The 22,857-nt window shown below is 43.9% G+C and overlaps 1 protein-coding gene across 3 annotated transcripts in view; it reads left to right on the top strand.

Annotated features, from left to right (window-relative positions):
- The window catches only part of RAB3B (RAB3B, member RAS oncogene family), a 52,621-nt gene extending 31,307 nt beyond the window's left edge, over positions 1–21,314 (top strand). For all 3 annotated transcript variants that reach the window (XM_071436726.1, XM_071436724.1, XM_071436725.1), the window contains 3 exons: positions 10,397–10,515; positions 15,621–15,745; positions 19,423–21,314. In XM_071436726.1, coding sequence (XP_071292827.1) covers positions 10,397–10,515; positions 15,621–15,745; positions 19,423–19,610 — 432 coding nt within the window. In that variant the 3' untranslated portion in view covers positions 19,611–21,314. The remainder of the gene's footprint in view (positions 1–10,396; positions 10,516–15,620; positions 15,746–19,422) is intronic.
- Positions 21,315–22,857: the final 1,543 nt, after the last annotated feature.

Here is a 22,857-nt window from a genome sequence, read left to right as displayed (position 1 = left end):
TCCCTGTTTTATGAAGCTATATTAATACAAAATTGCTAGAATATAATGAAGACTGATGCCCCCCTATTTTTGTTGATGTGTAAAGCATTGTACACATTTAGTGTTCTGTACAAATGTGATCTCATGCTGTCTCTGTTGCTTATAGGCTTTTTATTAGCTTTAAATAAGACAGTTTGGAGTTGTCATTAAAATCTTTTTTACAGACTCCTTTCCTTGAGCTGAGGTTTGTGTTTTGAGAAATAGATCACATGGAAAAAGCTGTGTCTTGTGTTCCTCTTATCTAGACATTTAATCTCATTTGAGAGAAATCAGGACCCCTGCATATGCAGGATTCTTTGCTGGATGAGGTCACTGGATGCAGACAGGACTTTGCAATTCTCCAGGACTTATTTTATATCAATCCCCAAATTTGGGCTGAGCTGAGTGGTCCTATTAAGTAAAAGCAGCAGGCTGTGCTTGGGAGCCTGACCAAAGCCCCACTGGTGTGCATGGCTGGGGACAGGTGAACCTGGAGGCATGGAGCAGCATATTGCATTTTTATAATGCCAACACCACGTTTCCTTCAGCTGGGAAATCTGCTGCCATTTTCCTCTGTCTTTCTGAAAAGATGAACATGAAGATGTCCTTCCATCAAGAAGGTTTGAGCCACTGGGGCCCTTGGTGTGTCCACTGGCCAAAGGCAGTTTGGGGCTTAGCAAGGGCAGGGAGGAGGTGATGAACTGGTCAGTAAAAATAAACCAGTAAAACCAGCAAAACATCACATGTGTGTGTCGAGGAGTATTTGCTCATGGCTCTCTTTCCAAGTGGAAAAGAGAAAGGAGCATCACCACAAGGGTGGGTGAACTTAAAACAGTGCTCAAAAGAACCTCACACCTACAAGTGCATCAGCTGTAACCACTTCTGCCCCGAGGTGCTTCCTGGCTGCCTTGGGAGCCACCTGCAGCTGCTGCACAACAAAATTTCCCTTTTAACATCTTATCTGTGTGGTTATAATGGAAAGCATCATAGTAAATGGTAGATTATTTTCTTTGTCTTGTTCTATTACTGAGCATCATCACACGTGTACTGTTGTGGCTGACAAAGCACTTCAATTCTGAGCTTCTATTTTAAGATGCTTAGGACTACTCCAAAATAGCTGTTCTTTAGCTGAAAGTCTTCCTTTATATTCTTAGCAGAGATGTGGGTTTACTTGGAGAGTTTCAAATTCCATTTGATTTTTTTTTACATTTATTGTGAATTTAAACATGCCACCAATATATCAAATCTATTTATTACATTGCTTTTCAAAGTAAGTGCACATTTCTGTCAAACAAAAACACATGAGAGAGGAATCTATGTTTTTGTTAATTCTAGCATTTAGAAAATGTATTTCGAACTCCACTGAAGTAAGATATGCACTTTTTTATTTTCCTTTTTATTTACCTTCTGGTTTATGTGGTTCAGATTACTCTTGGGTTTTGTTGTCTTTAAGCTTTCATTCTACCTTCTTGAGTGCTAGAACCTTCTTTATATTTTTGTTTAATGCTCACCTGAATACAGCAGTGGGTCTTTTTTCCTAATCTGGGATGTAATAATTGAAAAATTGCATAATCTACTCTAAATTTCCACCAAATCATGAAAAATGACACACTAGGATTTTAAAGACCTTAAAAGAATATTATATTTTCTTTTTATTGGCATGTTGTTGTTAATATAAATTAAGCTTGATTATTTTATTTTTGCCTTGCTACTGCCCTTCAAATTAAAGCACACATTCTTGACTCATGGTTGTAATTCAATTTGGTATTTTAATCTCAAAAATATCATGGACAGCTTCCCAGAATTTCTGAGCACTTTATCTTAGCATTGACCCTCTTGACATAATATCTCTGGGGGGTTCTTGTGAAGTATGAGGCTAGGATTTAGCCTTAATCCACTCCTAAATAAGATGAAATCTTCCCTGGATAAGAAGAACCAGCCCTTGGAGAGATGCTCCTAGCAGAGCACCAAGGTTTTTTTACAGTTCAGGCTTGCAACAGGTATTTCAGCACAAAGTCCTTGATTTCCCCAAATAATTACTGTGGTGGTGTTCACAGGAGTCCCAGGATGAGGGAAGAGATAAGAATCTTGACTCCATGATTCAGAAGGCTGATTTATTATTTTATGATATATATTATATTAAAATAAAATGATATATTGAAACTCTACTAAAAGAATAGAAGAAAGGATTTCATCAGAAGGCTAGCAAGGGAAGGAATGGAATGATAATAAAATCTTGTGACTGCTCACAGTCTGGACACAGGTGGCTGTCATTGGTCATCAAGTAAAAACAATTTCACATGCTGGGTAAATAATTCTCCAGATCACATTCCAAAGCAGCAAAACATGGAGAAGCTGAAGCTGGTGTGCGTGGCTGGGAACAGGTGAACCTGGAGGCCTTTTCTCCTGAGAAGCTGAAGCTTCTCAGCTTCTCAGGATAAAAGATCCTAACGAAAGGATTTTTCATAAAATATGTCTCTGACAAATTGCTTTGCAGATGAGTTAAGGAAGGGCTTGCCCAGGGCCGGGCACACCTGCGTGTACCAGCGCGATGTCCATCCCCGAGTACTGCGGTGATGTCCATGCCCGGGTACCGCCACAGGGATGTCCATCCCCAGATACCTCCATGATGTCCATCCCCGGGTACCACCATGATGCCCATCCCCAGCTACCGCCATGATGCCCATCCCCGGGTACCACCACAGGGATGTCCATCCCTGGGTACCTCCATGATGTCCATCCCTGGGTACCTCCATGATGTCCATCCCCAGGTAACACCACGATGTCCATCCCTGGGCACCATGGCCATGTCCATCCCTGAGTACCGCTGCAGGGATGTCCATCCCCGGGTACCGTGGCCATGTCCATCCCTGGGTACCGTGGCAGGGATGTCCATCCATGGGTACTGCAGCGCTGTCCATGCCCGGGTGCCACGGCAGGGATGTCCATCCCCGGGTACCGCAGCGCTGTCCATGCCCAGGTACCGCTGCAGGGATGTCCATCTGTGGGTACCGCAGCGCTGTCCATGCCCGGGTACCGTGACAGGGATGTCCATCCCCGGGTACCGCAGCGCTGTCCATGTCCAGGTACCGCTGCAGGGATGTCCATCCCCGGGTACCGCAGCGCTGTCCATGCCCGGGTACCGTGACAGGGATGTCCATCCCCGGGTACCGCAGCGCTGTCCATGTCCAGGTACCGCTGCAGGGATGTCCATCCCCGGGTACCGCAGCGCTGTCCATGCCCGGGTACCGCTGCAGGGATGTCCATCCGTGGGTACCGCAGCGCTGTCCATGCCCAGGTACCACGGCAGGGATGTCCATCCCCGGGTACCGCAGCGCTGTCCATGCCCGGGTACCACGGCAGGGATGTCCATCCCCGGGTACCGCAGCGCTGTCCATGCCCGGGTGCCACGGCGGTGTCCATCCCTGCAGCCGAGCGGCTCCGCAGAGCCCCGGCACTGCCCCTGCCGTGCTGGTTTCCATGGCACTGCATCCAGCAGGAACGGGCTCCGGGCGCTCTGCCTGGGGCTCCTTCGGCTGCTCTGCTGCGGGGATTTGCTCCGCTCGCCTGCGAGCGCTGGAGGGGAGGCAGCCCCACGGCACCGCGGTGCTCATTGCCTTCACCGCTCCGTGTTCCTTCTGAAATCAGAGAGCCAGTGACGGATCCAGGCAGATTCGTGCGGCACATCGCTGCCTCCTCAGAGGCTGTGCGCTTGTTCTTTGTTCTTTTGGCAGCCGATTGTCCCTTTGTGCCGCTGGCTTAGCGCGGAGCTGTGCCCACCCGCCGGGCCTGGGGCTGCAGCACATCAATCCCTCACCCTGCAGGACCTGTTAGGATGTCCAGCCTGGCTCCTTCTCGGGAGTGAGTGCTGCTTCCGAAGTGCTCCAGCTGTGATTAATTATAGCAGCTTCTCAACAGCAGCTAATTAATAATGCTTATGGTGGCTAACCCTGCTCAGACAGCTGTGTGCTGTACAGCTGTTCTTACAGGGGCTGATTTACACAATTAAGGGATATATGTGGGAAAACTAAAAGGATCTAGCAAAACTGGCTGTATATTCCATAATAATGCATCCACTTGTTTTGGGATCTCAGCCTCTTAGATGGTTTTGGTTAGGTTTTTTTTTTATGTGAGTGATGGTTTTATCCCTTGTCCACAGTGGATGGGCTTTCAAATGTATCATATGCCTCTTGAACTTTGTTTGCTGTTTATTTGGAGCTAAAGAAATGGAATTCAAAGTAGGCAGGTGGTGTGGATGCTACAGATTTTTATCACTGCCATTTCTTTATTTTTCTATCAAGGTAGCTGGATCAGAAAGAATCAACAATATGAGACTGATCTTCATTTTAGTTCTAAGTAATGAAAAATAAGACTTTTAAACTCTATGTGATTTAAGAAATGTACACAATGAACTTAGTCTTTGTGTATATCTTGTTATGTGATTTCACTTTTGCAGCCACTGTCCTTTAAACACTTTAACAGAAAAACTCAGCCTACAAAATGATGAGAAGAGCAGATAAGGTTCATAGGCAAGCCAGTCCTGTTCCAGTCCTCCTCGCCCTCAGGAAGGGCAGCTGATGCTAATCTTCACTAAAATCTCAAGGCACCTGGGAAAATGGAAATAACATTTTTAACATCTTAGCAGGTCATGAGCAGTAGTGTCACTCACAGCATCTTGGCCTGATTCCAGTGTGGGAATTACATTCTGCTGAGCAAATGCACCCTGTTGCATTTTCAGTGATTCACTTTTTGTCTTATGTGGTGTGGAGTTGCTGAGAAAAGTTGAATGAGCAGGGGCTTCCATACGGCCAGAAATATTTAAATGGTGGACTAGGTCAATCTACAGTAGCTTTTCCTGCTTGTCCCTAAGCTTTTTTTACAAAAGTACTTTGAAAAGTAAGTGCAGTGCCTCACCTGAAGAGATACTTAGCCACAGAGTCACAGGGAACAATTTCAAAAGCCTCTGTGTTGGGCATGACTAAGGCCTTGATGACTGGTGAGCTCTTGAAGACTCTGCATGCACTAAAAGTCTCTTTCCAAAAAATTTCCTCCTCTCCACTGTGAGCAGTTAGTGTGGGAATGTTAGAGAGAACATGGTGGTAGAACTTTCTGTACAGAGTAAATAAAATAGGAGAGGAAAAGGGAAATTCCTACAACTGATAAGTACTGAAATGATACAAGCCTGCTGGTTTTACTGCTTCTATAGAGTAGAAGTGAAGATAGCCATAATGGGGAAATGTTTGAAAAGCACTTAGCAAGGGTAGAGAATTTTATCAGAAAAGGCAGGGGTTTTGTGTTGGGTCTTATTCACATCAGAAATGTTTTCCTGCATATTGCTGAAATGCAATGTCTCTCAAGGCAGCTGAATGGGTCTGAGTAGGTTCCAGTGGCTCTTGGGCAATGGGAGCACTCAATAACAAGAGAGGAAAAAAAAAAAAGCCTAATATGATCTGTTGAACTGGAGCATTTTGATGAGAGCTGAGTTCTGAAGGAACCAGGTGTTATTTTGCTCCTGGCAGCAATTGAATCTTCACAGGTTTTTCATGACATCACATCTTTTCCATGTCTTAACCAGTGACTCATCCTGCTTGCCTGTTTGTTCCTATTTCTAGCTGCCAGCAGGAAATGCTAAGCTTAATGTTAACATTCTCTTATTAATGACACATTAAGTCTGGTCTGCCCAAGGTCCCTCTCTCTTGTGCTATGTGGTGGGTGGGTGGTTTTTTTCCCCCTTTCCCCAGGTGACTTTTGTTTATCTGGTTCTTGGTGGCTTCCACTCCAAAGTCTACTTTTGCAAAGGAGATGTGTACCTGTGTGTGAGTCTAACAGCCCCCTATAGCCACAGGGGGAAAGTGGATTATCCTGTCTCCAAGGCTGACCCAACCCCAAACAAAGTGCAAAATGCCATAGTATGTGACATTTAACAGCAGGGAAGAAGTCTTTCCTTCAGGAGGTTTGAAGAAGGCCCAGATCATGGTGGGTGCTGGTTATTTGGGAGGACGTAGCCTCTGTTCTGACTCTGAGCAGCCTAAGGAAGGATCATGCCACGTGCATGCAGACTGGAGATGTTGCCAATAGCTGGACAATAAGCAACTCTCATCCTTGCATGAATTCTTGCATGAATGAACTCTCATTCTTCTTTAAAAAAAACCAAAAAACCATGGAAATCACACAATAATTCTTTAAAAAATGGAAATGTTTATTTCCTTAGAGGCTATTTGTCACATACACTGCTAGAAAAGTTATAGTGCTAAGGGGATTAAATTCAGTACAGATTAGATGTTTCTGTGACATTTTATTTGGAACAAAGAATTTGTGGCTGGAAAACTTGACTAGAAGAAGGATGGTTCGGAATCAGGGATTGTGGGTTTTCAGACCTGCAGCAAAGAGCATCTGTCATTATTTAAAAACTGAAATATGTTTTCTGTGTTAGTGCCTTGTAGTTTCTGCTGAGACAGCCAAGTAAATTTAAGAAAAGCTGATTGTACTCCTATTGTGAATGTTTGCCTGATGGATCTTGAGACTAGAGGGCATCTGCACACAATGCAAATGCATTTAGGTCTTTTTCTTCTCTGATAAATACTGAATTTTGATTGCTCATTAATGCAAAACCTTCACATTTTTGTTTCAAGCTACCCACTAATGGTCCTGTGGGTGTTTTTAATTGTTTGCATAGAGCACAGGCACACATGTAAGCTGCAGAAGAGCAGAGCTGGTAGCACCCTGGTGTAAATACATCTCCCAGAAACCCTCCTGTGCCTGCTCACAGCCAAGCTCTCTGGTTCCTCCTCAGGGACAGCCTAGCAGCTTTCTGGAAGCTGGGGGCTCAGGCTATTCCACCCAGGCATTTGGCTAGACTGTTAATTAGTGCTACATCAACCTTCCTGCTGATCCCTGCCTGTGCCTCATGTACTTGGCTCCTAATGAGTTTGTGGTCTACCTGGAAATCTTGGAAACAACTTGGTGGGGTGGGGAGCAATTTCTGTCAGTTGTTTTTTCCTTCATTAGATAAACAACTTGAACTTAAAAACCTGAAATGACTAATTACCTGAGGCTCGTGGTGTTGTAAACTGAGAGAAGGACAACTGTTGTAATTGCTGAAGAAAGTGAACTGAGATCTTGCAGTTTGTTTTATTTTATTTATGCTGAGGCATCTGTGTGTGTGAAGGGGGGTTGTGCACTTGAGCTCTCATGGGGTGAGTCAAGAAAATTAAGCCAGTTTATTGCTGTCTAAGAAGCTAATGTAACCTAAGGAAAAAAGTAATTTCAGGGTGATCGTACAACAATTCAGATGCAGTTGGAGAAATGCCACTATAAAGCTGTGAGGGGAGATGACATGCTCTGTACCTGTACAGTAAAACAGAGTGAGGAAACCATCAGTGACTCAGGAGGAGATGAATCACATCTCTGTATTGTAGCACATGGCTAGCAGGGAAAGGGTACGAACAATCTTTATATACCATGAGATACAGGATGCATTTCCCTCACACACACTCCTTCTGATAGTCTGAGAAGGCAGGCACACAAGAAGTATATTCTAGTGAATATGCAACTTATCTTTCTAATGGTTTAAGTGCACTGCCACATAGGACAGGTTATGACTGAGCAAACTCATGTTATCCCTTGGGGTTCTGTGCCTCCTGCAGCCCCATCTCTCACTAATGTATAAACTGGGGCCATCCCCACTCACAGGGGGATCACAGACAGAATTCTGAAATCAAATCAGATGTGCTAAAGTCCAGAGCTTTCAGGCAGTAGCACAATTTGGCTTTTTTAGTCCAATTCCTCACTGAGCTGAGGCACTGAGGTGGTATCAGGACAGATTTTGGGAGTCACCCTGTGTGTCCCTTGAGGCTGCTTCCCAGGATAGCCTGGATGTATGTCCCCAGAGCTGAGACCTTGCTCTGAGCCATTGTCAAATTTAATTTCTTTCCAAATTACTCTGCATGTAACTTGACAATGTGTCTTGCAGTCACTTTCTGCCTAGTCACAGCCTCATGCCCTAAGCCAGAGTGGGCACTGCTTAAACACAGAGGAGAAGATAGGAGATGAGGTTTAGAATGAGGAGATGAGGCAGATGAACCTGTGAATGCAGGTATCAAACAGTAACTCTGTGAGCATGAGATGTGGAGAAACCTGACTTCCTATGGATCTGTTTGGTTTTGTTGGTTGCAGGATCTCTGAAGTTACTGATTTAGGGCCTTCTCCCAGTGAGGCACAAAGAAAGCCTCTCTGTTATGAATCCTTGGAAAAGATAATCATTGCACTTCAGCTTTTTTCACAGCTAAGGTATGCTTAAGGTCTCTCTTTACCTTACCAACTACTTTTTGTGACAAATATGAAAACATTTGAACACATTTTCCTTCAGGCAAATCTGATCAAGTGTGCCTGTGTGGAGACTGATGTTTTAATAAACTTCATGTCTTTAGGAAATCAGGCTAAAATAAACGATCATCTCTCTGAACAGAAGAGCAATGCTATTACTGCTGAGACCTTCCTTGCTTGAAGAAATATAGTTAGGATCTAGTTGTCATGGCTGGTTTAGCTGTTCAGCAGCTGAGGGGGGATGTGGTGTCAGTGAATATGAGAGTGCTCTGTGATGGATTTATCGCTGGCAGGAAAAGAAATGGTCACTCAGGCTGCAGGGTGGAGCCCACCTCATTGTGATATTCCCATCTCTGACCTGTTGCCAGGAGGGAGCAGAGCAGTTCCTCAGCCAGTGTGCAATGGTTCATCCTGATCAGCCAATGGACTACCCTGTCCTGAAATAAATGCACAAGTTTAAGGGAAAAAATCACATCTTTTCCCAGACATCTGGTGGAGAAAGAGCAAGATTCCTGCTGCACAGCCTCTCCACTGGGAAATTCACAGTGTGTTACAGCTGTGGATGGTCTCACAGTGGTGCAATAGCAGAGCCTTTTAAGCAAGCTGTAGGGAGCTTATTTACAAGTGCTGTCCTGCAGAGAGGCTCTGTGATGTTCTGGTGCAGAACAACAGGCGGCCCAGACTGGCTGCTGTGTGTTCTGCAAGGGCCAGCACTGTCTCTTGCATGCAGCAAAAACAAAGCTGCATGGATGGCTGTGATGATGGGCAGGATGATTTTAAAGCTGAGTTTCCTCCCCACTGTCTCCTGAGGCTGGGGTGAGGAGCTGTGTCTGATCTCTACTCCTGCAAGAGTGCTCTATGTGGATTTATGTTACTCTTCCAACTAGTTACAAGGTTGTTAAGTCCTTTTGGGTCTTTTTCTTTAGAACTTTAATCCCATTTTAAACCAGTGGCAGCAATGCTTTCTTCAGTGTGGGTTTTGGGGGACTGAAGGATGGTTCATTTTAGAACTAACCCATCACAGTAACTATAAGTTGACACCTCATACTGAGCACACAATTTGAAGGCAAAGCCTTTTGGCTCCCTGCAGCTGTTTCACAGAGCTGCCATTTGCCCAAGGAAGGATGAAATGTGTTCAAAAGATAGACACCTTCAGAGTGAGAGAGACAATCAGCACGTGACTTCTCTCCTTGGTTCAGAAGGCAGGTCTGGAGGGAAGGGATTGGGCTGTAGGACTGCAGTTCTGGTGTAGAAATATTGCTCAGTTTAAAAATAAGCTTGCAAAATGTAAAGGAAAAGCGCTCCTGGCATCCAACAGATGGTAGTTGACATGTTTTCTAGTTGTCACAAGTCTTTCAAAATTCTTCTGTTGCATATGCCAGAGTTCACCTTTGTGCTGCCCAGCTGAACACAGAAATGACAACTGCAGGTGGAGGAACTCTGCAGGAACTCTGTGGGTAAACAGAATTAAGATGAACCAGCAGAACAGGATTAATAGATCTCATATTATGGGCACCTTGGACTCTGTGATTAGGATATTCCACATTAATTTCACTTTCTATAGTAATGTTGATTGCATAAAATCTTTAATTTTTGTGTCTAACCTGAGGTAAGAAAGGGGGTCACCCCCAGCATCTACCTCAAGGACATTTCCCTGACCGTGACACTGAATTGCAACATGTGAATGTTTTCTGCCTGGAACAGTCCTGGACTGGTTATTTTGCCTCTGCTTTGAAGTGTCAGTTTTCAGTGAACTCTGCTAACATTTTATTATTGCATTGCAGCTGAGGCAGAGAAGAGCAATTAAAGGGTTGACATCTTTGGTATTTTTTTAATAGTACATGTGTCAAAATGCATTTAACAAATCATGGTTGATGCAAAAGACTAATTAATGCTAAAATGTAAGTAGAGTTCATTTCAGCTGGGAGAAACTGAGAATTTTCAAATGTATAATAACAAAGAGTGGTTGTCTTATTTTAGATATAGGACCTTATTACAGTTTTTGCTGCTGAGAACTGAAGTCTTAAAGCCTAAATGTTCTTTTCTGTTGCAGGATACAGCTGGACAAGAAAGGTACAGGACCATCACCACAGCCTACTACCGAGGGGCCATGGGCTTTGTCCTCATGTATGATATCACCAGTGAGGACTCCTTCAATGCTGTGCAGGACTGGTAGGAAAAACTGAAATACTGTTGGTAATGTTGGGTTTGTTTAGGTTTTGGCCAATTCTCTCCCCACAATTGTTTGTTGAGAACATGAGACATCCCACCCTCTATCACCTCCATGTTCTTTCCTCTTCACCTCAATAATTTGATTTATAAACATTAGAAAAAGTCCTACAGTTTCATTTTAATGAAAAAGTTGTAATTCAAATATTGTAGCATACTACAGTATTTGTTACTTTTAAAAGTTTCAATTTATTGTGAAGAAATTAATCCTTTGATGCTTTTTTTTTGGGTTTATAAGATTTCTGGCTATGCTGCTAAAAATAGAGATTAACAGTTGTTGTTCAATTCACATCTCAGGAGTTGGGGAAAGGCTGTGTTTCTCCTCAGTAGTGCCCTGTGACTCCACTGAAATGTCTTGCAGTCATTTCTGCTGGTTTCCTGGTGCTCATTACTGCAGATAAGAGTGGTCACAGTGCAGAGAAGGGCAGTGCAGTGGTTAATGTGATCTCCTGAGGCAGATTGATTTGCAGTGATCTCAGTGACCCTCTGGAGCATGTGACATCCTGGCTGTGGCACTGGCTGCTAGCATCTGGCTCAGCCTGGCTTTCTGAACACCTATTCTGGATATCCCCTAAGCCAGGCTGTAACTCAAACACTGGTTTGCTGTTTCAAGTGATTTGTCTGTCCTCTAAAGCTGCCCAGTTTTTGATCTCTCATGAAGGTCACATGCAAGATGCAGTCTCCACTTTCACCCCCCATCCCCAGTACCACAACACCCAATGATCTGCAGCCCCATCCTGAGCAGTCCTTCAGCAGCTCGTGGTTGAGGAATACATTATTTTTTTGTTAGAAATACAAACCCAAAGGTTTTGCCAAAACCAGTTTCATCCATCAAGTTTTGCTCAGATGAGGCTTTTGCTGCAAGTGTCTGCACAGGGATGTTTTCCATAGGAGTGCAGGCATGTGAGCTGGGGCAATATCTTTCACTAAACAATAAATATTTCCAGCTTGTTTCTCTGATGAAACAAGATCCCTATGACCACACAGTTCATCTACCTGTCTGTCTGTTGGTTCTGCTCTAGTAAGTTTTACTTACCAGTCTTAAGTTAGCCAAAATTTACCAAATCTCCATTTCTTGAGCTGCTACTATTTTAAAGTTTGCACAGGTGGAGTTTAACCTGAAGCTTTATATTGGAAGTAGTCTAAGGTCTGTTCCAAAGGCACTGGTGTGAGAATAAGAATTGGGAAAGGTCAGCTCTGTCTTTTTGACTTCATGTCTTCCTGTGCCACAGGAGCTGCAGGAAAATCTTTGCTGAGAGCGCTTTGTCAGCCAAAGGACAGAGGTGAACCATCAGGGTGTTTTTCCTCTGTGTGTCAGGAATCTTTCCAACCAGCTTTAAGGTTCTGATCCCAAATGAGGTAGTGGGATGGATAAAAAGCACCATTTCCTTCCTTCCTGAAGCTTGTCCAGTGGAGAGATGAAGACTGCAGCCAAGCCAGCATCTCTGGGCCAGCAGAGTCCTCTAGTGGCTATTGCAGCCAGGAGATGGCTCTCCTCCAGTCTGCAAAATTGCTTCCAAAATTTCCAAAGGCACAAGAAATGGAGAAAAAGGCTTTTGGCTGGTGCTGGTGCTGCTCTATTGGCCATTTTCAAGCATAGCAAGTAGGATTTTTTTTCCCCCACCATTCTGCATGATACAGTTATGACTAAAAGAACTTATTCCACTGGATATGATCTTCAGTCAGGAGCTGTACTCTGCATAGAAAATGAAGGTGTCTACTACTTGAGCTCCTTTATCTCCATCTCTGGATCATTGGCACATGACTGTTTTAGCAGCTGCCTGATTGGGCCTCACCTATCCACAAGGGAAATGAGAATATTCCTCCCAGTCTGCCAAATGATTTCTTCCCTGGGAGACCTTTTACTACCCTCACTCTCTCCATGGGGGGATGTCCTGAAGAGGACCCTGGTTTGCTTTGTGTCACTCACACCTCTCCTAAACCAAGTAGAGGCACTTTCTCTCCTGAGTGAGAGCATCATGGCTGTGTATCAGTATTTAGACAAACTCTCCAAGTAGAATATGAATGCAAAGCAGAATCTTTATTTCATTCACATGAATCACCCCAATTAATGATAATGATCTTAAAACCACTGAGAAAGAGACACTATTTAAATGCATTTGGGAGTACCTGGAACATGACTTTTTCTCTTGTTCACTGGAAAATGTACAACACATTGTATGAGAAACCTTAAAATATTAAGCCTTACTGCAGTGTGGCAAGAGTTCAGGTTATTTTACAAGAAAAAATATAAGTAAGCAAACACGAAGATTGGTTATAATTGATATTTGAAAATAAGTAATTATTTCCTTTGAATATGTCTTTCCTGTAGGGTGGGTGAAAGGGTTAAATGAGCTTTCATAGCTTTCAGCTCAGTTTCTAGAATTTTTTTAGTAGTCTCCTTTGGTAGCTATTATTTGATGTTGGGTTGATAGTTTTGTGTGTGGATAAATCACTTGTTTATACCTTGTTTGAAACTGCAGTGGAACTAAAATATACTCAGTACTTGAAACTGTAAAGTAAATACAAAATATTATGGAAGCTGTGCTTTGGACAATCTAGACAATTTCATAGAAGGGAAATAAAAATTGGTAAAATTTAACTTAGATACAAGGGACATCTGGATTCACAAATCAGCATTATTTATCTTTAACCCAAACTGAGTTGTTGATACCTCCATCTAACTGTGAACCTGAGATTATTTTTCTTCTAAGAATGAAACACAATGTTTGTGCTTTATTGTTAATTTGGGGAATTCAGCACAAACAAGGCACAGCATTTTATTATGTCACAGAAATGTGTTTCTCCCAGTGTGTATATTAGGCTGCCCTGATGGTTGTTGAAACAGCTCCATCACACAAGCCTTGTTATTATTCATTTATCTTTCCAAAAGCATCTGGAAATTTTCTGCCTTTCATTTTGTATGGACATCAGGCTTCCTTTATTTGTTCTTCATAACCTTTTTGGTTGTTTTTTATTCCTTAGAAGAATAAATTGGTGTTCTGTAAGAGGTTTTCCACTAATTTGTACAAAGCAAGGAGAAGGATGCAGTTCTCTGGGAGATCCTTCATGCTGTTTGCTTCTTTTTCATTTTCTAAGTAATTCTGTGTAAATAGTTAAGATTTGGCAGGGTGTCCCCACAGCATGCCAGGGGCTGAAATGAATCCAGAGGCTGAACTGTGAGTCAGAAGAGAAGCCCGCTTGTAGTTGTTTGAAGTTGAACTTGGGGAGACTTTATTTCTCTCTATTGCTTATGGAGGGGAGATTTCATCTCCCTGGGTTTCTGGCTGATTTCTGCAGTCACCCCCTTCTCTGATGAGCCTTGAGAAACCCCAGAGTACCACAAAAACTCATCACAGATCCATATTAGCTCTCACAGGACTTGTCTACATGGAGACACTCAAAAGGGTGAGACTGGAGGAGCTAAAATTGGGATTGGAGTGAGATCCTCTCCAGGAAGACACTAGGGAGAGTAAGAAGTTTCATTGCACACAGGCTTTGTTTATTTTTGCATGTTGCAATGTGGGGCTGGGCTTGGGTGAGGTTCCTGTTCTCCAGGGCACTCCAAGGCAGCCTCTTCAAGGCAAGTTGCACAATGAAATGCCCCCTTTTTCCCAGGTATCTGTGGAGTAACATAGCTGGCTGCTTTCCACGGAAAAAAGCAAGGAAGCAACTCAGACTAATTAAAAATTGTCATTAGTAGATCAGAGCTGGAGGCTGCTGCTCATTCAAAAGAGAAGGAATCAAGTGCTTTATTGTTAAGGGAGTTCAAGGAAACTTACACAGAAGTAAAATTTGAGTGGACTCCTGGCTCTCCTGGGAAATGGCAGATTTGCCTGAAACTGCAGTGTCCTGCCTGGAGTGCTGGTGGGGCAAAGAGTGGGAAGGTGAGTTAGGGAGTGGAAGAGGATGGAGGAGAGGAATGAATGGCTTCTGGCATAGCCTTGAGGAGGAGGGAGCCTTCAAAGACAGAGCTGACTTGGTGAAGATAAAATAGGTTGTGTGGGTCTGAAAAGTTGGATGAAAGTGAATGCTACCGAGGTAATAATGTCCTGCTGCTGGCTCTGGAACACCTCTGGGACACCAAGGATGGTGGGAGAGGACTGGCCCCTCAGGATGCACAAAAAGAATATTCTCTTCTGTCATGGAAAAACTCTAAAAAGGCCAAATGTAAGGTCAGATCCTGGGATCCACTGTGAGCTGCACTCCAGTTTCAGCACATGAGCCACAGGAAGCTTTAGAGGCTCCAAGGTCACCCGAGTGCTCCTGGCCAAGCTCCCCTGCACTGCCCCCCTGTGCCACTGAAGTTAGTGTTGGTCTCTCATTGAAGTGCTCTTCCCAGCCAGCCTGAGGTGTCCTTTAGTCCTGCTGGGTTCTGTTAGTTCACAGAGCCTTGCTTTGATCTTGTGTCTTCCCAATTTGGTAAATTTTTCTTTCTCCTTTGCAGTTGTTTCTATGTAATTTTCAGTCTCCATGAAGTTTTCCTGTTTGAGCAAAGACACCTTGATACTTCCAGCTGTTCTTATGGTGTTCCTTATAATCTACAGCAAAATGTGCTGCAGAAAATGAGAGAATTATTGTTGTTCTGTCTTATATATATGGAGTTGTAAATCCAGCATGAAGTGTGCATCTGCTGCATGGCTTTCTTTATGGGACAATATCCTTAAGAGCTGTAATTGATTGTTGTTCTCATCTGACAGATGAGACCCAAAGGAGAAGAAGCTTTACAAAATGCCTTTTTTGTCCCTAATCTTCAAAAATCACTTGATTCAGTTTTTTATCTGGATCTTGTGATCTTTAAAACCCTTGCAAAGTCTTAACAAGAGCCTTCATTGTCACACAAAGTTAAGGAGTGCTAAAACAGAGCAGTGCTGTGAATTACACAGGCTGCATCCTTGCTTTGTGTGTAAGCCTGCTCGTTTGCCCTTGAATCAGCACAGCCTGGGGATGCTGATGGTGTCATTAGTGGTACTTGTTTTCATATTTAATATAGGATGGTATTTTGGCACAGCTGATGGAATGTAACAGTCTCTCTTGACCTCTTGTAGGGCCACACAAATCAAGACTTACTCCTGGGACAATGCACAAGTGATCCTGGTTGGAAACAAATGTGACATGGAGGATGACAGGATTGTTCCTGTGGAGAAGGGGAAACATCTGGCAGATCAGCTGGGTACATGCAAAGCTTTTCTTTCCACCTTTCTTCCTCTGCTTCTTTATACTCTGCTCCTTTCAGTTTGTACAGCAGTAGCACTTCAATAATGGTCCCACAGCTAAGAAGTGTAATATATTCTAGGTTCATATTTCACTTGTTTTTGGCTCAGTAGGCCAAGAATACCTGGTAGAATACTTGTAGTGTTGCTGTGTTTATAAAGGTGGTGTCTAGAGGTGCAAGGAAGATAAAGTTTATCTGAATAAAAGAGCTTTTATTAGCTTAGCAGAATGAAACGAGAAAAAGTTTTCATAAACATAATTCTGTCTCCAGGTCTCTAAGTACCATGTGCTCATTATAAATCAATGCAAACATTGATTTTTGTTGAAGCATTTTTTAAACTAAACAATGAAAAAGAAAGAAGTTTATGCATCAGAACTGAAGAATTGAGTAAAACATATTTTAAAAATGTACTAGGCTTCTCTATCCAGGTAAGAAAATGACATTATGTTATTGATGTGGGATAGAAAAAGCAAAACAGTTCCATTGAGAGGAAGCTGGGATTGCAATGAAAATATTATAATGAAGAGCCAAGTAAACTCATACTAGTTTATAAGTTATTTATCACTTTTCATTATCTATTATAGCCTATAAGATATTTTTAATATGAAATCAGGGCTCTGTGTTAAAATTTACCTATACTGTTGTTCTCTATTAAAGAATTCAAAGTAACAAGTAAATCCTGATAAAATTTCATTCGGGTAACAGTGGAGACTCTTACAGTGGGCATAAATGTTTAGCTTGTAAGAGTAGAGATTCTTACCAAAAGACCCAAAAGAATAACCATCATCCTCAATTTATAAAATCCTGTGTTGTCTTCAGTTTTTAAACAGTAATCGGAGGGTGCACAATAAACTGTTAAACTGGGGGTGCTGGAGTTCCAGGACACACTGCATACATTGGTGTAGCTTAAAGTGTGGCCTTGAAAATGTAAATTCTACATATGGCACACACAAAGGGGTCCCATTCATGGCTGGAGCCTCGAGGCACTGCCATCCTAAACAAATAACAAGCAAATATCAAATTAGACCATTGTTATTATTGTAAGAGTAAATATTTACATGTAGGATTGGCAAAGCAAACTAAGATACGGTTAGTTTGCAAAATCAGTTATGGGCTCTTTTTTACCCATCAGAATTTAATTTGTTTTTGAAAATATGAATGTGAATAAACTTGGTTCCTGGCTTGCAGACTCTCAGGAAGGTTGTGGATGCATGTGTGTCCACCCATCTCACAGCAATTATTACAGTGCTAGTAATTGAAATTTTGTCCAGACCAATGTAGCAGCAAATGGAGAGTTTTATTTGAACTCCCAACCCAATTTGGACTTGCAATGTTTTTTTCTCCTCCCAAAATTCATCTCCTTGTATCAATACAAACTTGGCATCTAGAATCTGAATCCTTTACGTGTGGGACACTTCAAAACACACACACACACAGGGTTACCATAGCAACTGAGTCCATCAATAGCAAACTGTTTTGCAGAAGAATCCCCAGTGCTGCCCTGACCTGGTGCTTGTCCAGCTCACCCTGGAGGAACCAGCCCAGTGCAGAGCAGCCCAACAGCCTTTGGGAAGTGCTGTCCCAGCTCTGCTCTTCTGTAACCTCCCAACTTCCAAAAGACTCTTTTTAAAAGAGCTGGAACATAGATCTGATTTGCTCAGATCAGTTTTTCCTTATAGTAACCGTGCTAATGTGTACAGCATTATATGAAATTATTTTGTGAGTTACGTGGGAGGAATCTAATTGGCAATTGACTGCTTAAAGTGCTAATATTCATCATAATGATTCACATAAAGGTTATCCCTCAGCATATTTATCTAAATTTGCATAGTGACATTAACATCATTGAAATAATTCCCTAATCAGATTAAGAAATTGTTGTTAGCCTGAATGTGAACTGAACCAAAACAGATTGGTTTAGCAGAACCTAAGCCAATGTTGGACTAACAGATACCTAAGTGCAGTTCTCTGATTTCCTGTGCTTTTTATATACATTTTTATTCATCATCACAACAGCAAGTGGAGCAGACAGAGCCCTCATCTGATGCAGGGCAGCTCCCCCTGTTTGCTAACAGGGCAAACATCACCATCACTTCACACCTTGTCCCATGAATCTTAAAAAGGCTCCAAAAGGGGTGGACACCTACTTATCCCCCACATGGAGGTGACTCAGCCTGCCAGCAGTGGCACACTAATCAGTTAAGACCAATTTTCTCTTTGTTTGTGGCAGAATCAAAGGGAAATGATGCAATGCTGAGTATCCCCAGAATGAAGCACGACAGAATGGAGCTTATTGCAAAATAAACTCTCCGTGGGGCCTCAGCTCCTGCTGCTGGCAATTTAATAACCTGACAGAAGAGAAGCAACAGCTTGGTTGGCCCTCGAGGCCCCTGGGGTGAGGGAGATAAGGAAAAGCTTCCCAGTTCAGGGCATTCCTGCTGCTGAGGCAGGGCCTGGGCTGTCTGTCACAGGCTGCTTCTCCCCCAGCCCCTGGTGGCAGCAGGAGGAGCTGGTGCCATCCCCTCCTTGCTGTAACTCCAGCCTTGCTGCTCTGGTTTGTTTTAATCAGAAAAGCTCAGTGTTTAAAGGGTCAAGGAGCATTTTGACAGCAATTGGTCAGCAGAAGGAAAGCAACCCCCCATTTTCATTCTCTCTCTGACCTCTGCTCTTGCCAGAGGGCAGAAGGGCTTGGGGGAGCCTGGCCCTTGGCAGGGCTGAGGAGCCCAGGGAGGTTCCCCACACCTCGCTGCTGTCCTGACACCTTGCTGCTGTCCCCACACCTCGCTGCTGTCCTGACACCTTGCTGCTGTCCCCACACCCTGCTGGTGTCCCCAAACCTCGCTGCTGTCCCCACACCCTGCTGCTGTCCCCACACCTCGCTGCTGTCCCCACACCCTGCTGCTGTCCCCACACCCTGCTGGTGTCCCCAAACCTCACTGCTGTCCCCACACCTCGCTGCTGTCCTGACACCTTGCTGCTGTCCTGACACCTTGCTGCTGTCCCCACACCTTGCTGCTGTCCCCACACCTTGCTGCTGTCCTGACACCTTGCTGCTGTCCCCACACCTTGCTGCTGTCCCCACACCTCGCTGCTGTCCCCACACCCTGCTGCTCTCCCCACACCTTGCTGCTGTCCCCACACCTTGCTGCTGTCCCCACACCCTGCTGCTGTCCCCACACCCTGCTGCTGTCCCCACACCTTGCTGCTGTCCCCACACCCTGCTGCTGTCCCCACACCTTGCTGGTGTCCCCACACCTTGCTGGTGTCCCCAAACCTCGCTGCTGTCCCCACACCTTGCTGCTGTCCCCACACCCTGCTGGTCACCAGCTGCAGCCCAGGGGACCTGCAGTGATGAAAGGGGCAGAACTGACTCCCTTACCCAGGGTTTACCCCTACCTGCAGATGTGCTGACCAGGGTAATGGGAAGGACCCATGTATCCTTTTTGCACTCTTAAAGAAGCTTGATAACTTTTAAAAGCATTTCTGCTCACAGTTCTGAGATTGTGGGAATCAACTGACTTTCAGGATTATCTGATGTCTTATTTTCTTCAGGTAAATCCTGAAAAAAACCCGATATTTTAAAACCCATCATGACCATCTGTCTCTATTGATAATTTTGTTCCCTTTTTTCCCAGGTTTTGACTATTTTGAGGCAAGTGCCAAAGAAAACATCAACGTGAGGCAGGTGTTTGAGCGTCTGGTGGATATAATCTGTGAGAAGATGTCAGAGAGCATAGAATCAGACAATTCCAGGGGCACTTCTGGAAGGAGCATGAGGCTCACAGACAACCCCTCCCCTTCACAGCAGAACTGCTCGTGCTAGTGACCTTTCACACTGAGAAATGTCCTTGTCCCCTGATTAAATTTTATCTTTTCATTTGTGGTGGTGCATTATCATGTAGTCCAGAGGCAGAAGTGTCTGTTGTAGGAAACTGGTATGTTTGTTTAATGTGCTGGAGTGTTGATATTATATATTTCTTCATTCAATAATTTAATAATCTGAAAAAATATTGTAAGTGCACCTTGTGTGAATGTGAGTTACACTGAAGAATAATAATTGTGTAGTGATGCAAATGTTATTTCTACAGAGAATGTTGCATTTTTAAATTCTAAATTCCTCTATTGCAGAAAGAGTGTTTTTGTCAAGAACAGCAGAAAGCACAAAAACCAATTAGAGGGAATCAGGTCTAAGAGCAGAAAGGGGGAAATCTCTTATAAAGCAAGAATATGCTTTTTTAAAAACATAAACAAACAAACAAATAAATCTCCAGATATTTTGAGAATTGTTGCTGCCCTCCAGACACGGACCTCAGTTTTTCTGCAGGATGGAGCAAAAAGCAGAGCATTTCTGTCTGACAGTGTGAGGTCTCCCAGAGTGAAGAGGAAGGGGCTGGATTTTTTGTCAAGCCTCTAAACAGGTGAAGAACACAGGCAGGAATCAAAGCTGCCAGGCTGGAGAGGAGGAGGAGGAGGCCTTGCAGCCATCCCTGTCCTGCCTTCCCTGTGCTTCGGCTGCTGCTGAGTGAAGGAGTAAGAGCCCTTCCAGGGGCTGCCCTTGCCTCCAAACTTCTCAGCACAGCTTGCAGAGTGCTGGGGGTGTTGCTGTGTTCAGCACATTCCTGTCCCCAGTCTCCTCTCCCCACAATCTCTCTGTCCTGCAGCCTTTCCCCTGTATCCTGTAGTTTTACCTCTCCAGTCTGGATCTTCTCTCATCAGCTGCTTGCAGGATGAAGGAAAAGGGGAGTTGGCTGCTGAACGCTTGGTTGGAGGCAAAAACATAGAAGATATGGAACAGCACTGTCTCAGAGAGATAAAAATATCACAAACCAAAATGTGAGTGTTGGCAGGTATTTGTGCCAATATTATTAGATTATCTTTCTGCATTTTGTTGTTGATTTATTTTTTTAATCTTGTTCTAGATGGGTGTGTGGGGGGCTAGATTTTCTGGGTTCAGATTCAAGCACAAAGTATAATTTAAGAAAAGAGTGACTAATAAAACACAACTGCAAATGAAACGTGGCAAAGACATCCTGTTATTCTGTCAACTTTTTTGTGGCATCATGCTTTGAAGGGAGGCAACATTTTTAAACTGAGTGGATATGGAGAGAAGTTGGTTGTCTTAAGAGGGAAAATTCTGGAAAGTTTTTACCTTTGGTCTGTGATCTCCTCTGACTGAGGAGACTTCCTGATGCCAGGAACAGGAGTGGAATGCCTGCCCACTGCCCTGTAATGTGTTGGATCATGACACCACTGAGTGCTTTTGTAATTTCCTTCTGCTGTGTCTCAAAGTGTAATAGCTCTAAGAAGAAAAGCACAAATTTCTGGACAAAAGTGCAACTTTTTTGGAGTGGTTTGAGCTCATTGTGCTAAAGGCTTGATCCCTCTGTCTGTTGCTTTTGGGAATCTCTAATGTGACGTGTTGGGGGTGTGTGTGATCTCGTGCTGAGAGTGTGATTTGTGCAGTGCTGGGACTGTGCTTGTTGTATCTAAACTCCTGAAACTGCAAAATAAAGAGAAATGTACTCACTGGGTGTGGCCAGAGAGCTTGTGTCAGCTGCATTTCTTGTGTTAGGAATCCTCCACGTGTGTGGAGAAATCTTTTTAATGCTTTAAAAATCCATCAAACTACATTGATCTTTCTTTAATAGGTGATGGTCTTCGAACCCAGCAATCTGGAATCACTATGTAGGTTTAGAACAATGAGGAGAAGGATTATTTGGCCAATAAATGCATAGTGTTGTGTTCTAATTGTAGAAGAAGCAGGTTTTAGGGCAACTGCTATAACTAGCAATAAAATTAAAAAAAAATTCACACCAGATTTTGAGCTGTGCAGATATAACTTAGTACTTCAGTGCAAATAATGATTTGTCAGCTCAGCAACTCCTTGATAAAAGACAACGGATTCAGCAGAAATGGAATTTCAATTATTTTCTTTCTTTTGCTACAGGAAAAGACTTACTCTTTTTCCTGTAGCAAAAAAGACCTTGCCCTTTCCTACCCAATATATAATTGTGTTGTTCTGGTCAAGTCAGATTGGCTTCTTTAAAGAATACAGTTGCATTCCAGGCCCTTCAAACTAGGATGGGCAGAATTGTTTTTCACAGGACAAACGAGCAAGTAGCTACATGGCAATCTGAAGAAAAGAGCTGGGAATTCTACCTTGCCTGATATTGCATACATGGAGAAGCCTAATACTTTTTGCAGAAATCCTGCAGAATTTATTTCAAATAACTAATCAAACCATCACAGGTGACTGATACACAATATGTATATTAATTCAGAGATGTATCTCATAATCTTCTGTTTGCTGTGAAGGAATACAGGGAAAGCCTTTTGCCTTAAATGGCCTGCAGCTGGTTTCAGTACCAGCAGTGAGTCAGGAGTAATTGTTATTTGCATTAACTTGTAAGGGGAATGGCAGAATGTGAGACACTGGTTTGTCAGGGCACGGGAAATAAACTTGCTTGCACTGAAGGCAAACTCGAAATTCGTGATGTGGGCTTGAAGAGAGCCTTGTGTTTGTCTGGCAGGATAGTTGTGTTAATAAAGCAGCCTGGTTACAAGGTAAAAGAGGGGCACTAGGGTGTGAAAATGAAGAGGCGACAGCTCCTCACGAGCGGCTCTCTGTGGTTGTACAAAACCGAGCGTGCTGTGCTCGGTAAAAGCCATGGAGAAACCCTGGGATTGGAGAAGGTCTTGGCTTCCATCTGGTGGAGAACGAAAGCGCTGGAGCGTCAGGAGGGCGCCCAGGCTGAGTTATCCAGGCCGAGTTACCCGGGTTGAACGATCTTCCCTGTACCTCCGGCTCGGCCTCTTGCCTTCAGCTCCTCCTCTGCAGCCAAGGCCGCCGGTTGCCGGGCACCGCGGGGAGCGGAGCGGGACGGGAGCGGTGCAGAGAGGCTGCGATAAGCGCAGGATCCCGGCGGCGCCGCCAGGAAGCGCCTGAGCCGAGAGGCAGAGCAGCGCTCCCGCTGCCGCCCCATCGGCACTGCAGTGGGATGGGGGAAAGGATATCCTCAAGCCGGAGAGCGCAGAGAGCTGCCGGAGGGGCAGGCTAAGATCAAGGAGCG

The sequence above is a fragment of the Agelaius tricolor genome, unplaced genomic scaffold (assembly GCF_023055355.1).
Source record: "Agelaius tricolor isolate 1412-34295 unplaced genomic scaffold, bAgeTri1.0.p SCAF_11, whole genome shotgun sequence".
In the NCBI taxonomy this organism is placed as follows: Eukaryota; Metazoa; Chordata; class Aves; order Passeriformes; family Icteridae; genus Agelaius; species Agelaius tricolor.
Note: the sequence above shows the minus strand (reverse complement) of the source record. Positions and strands in the feature narration are given on the sequence as shown.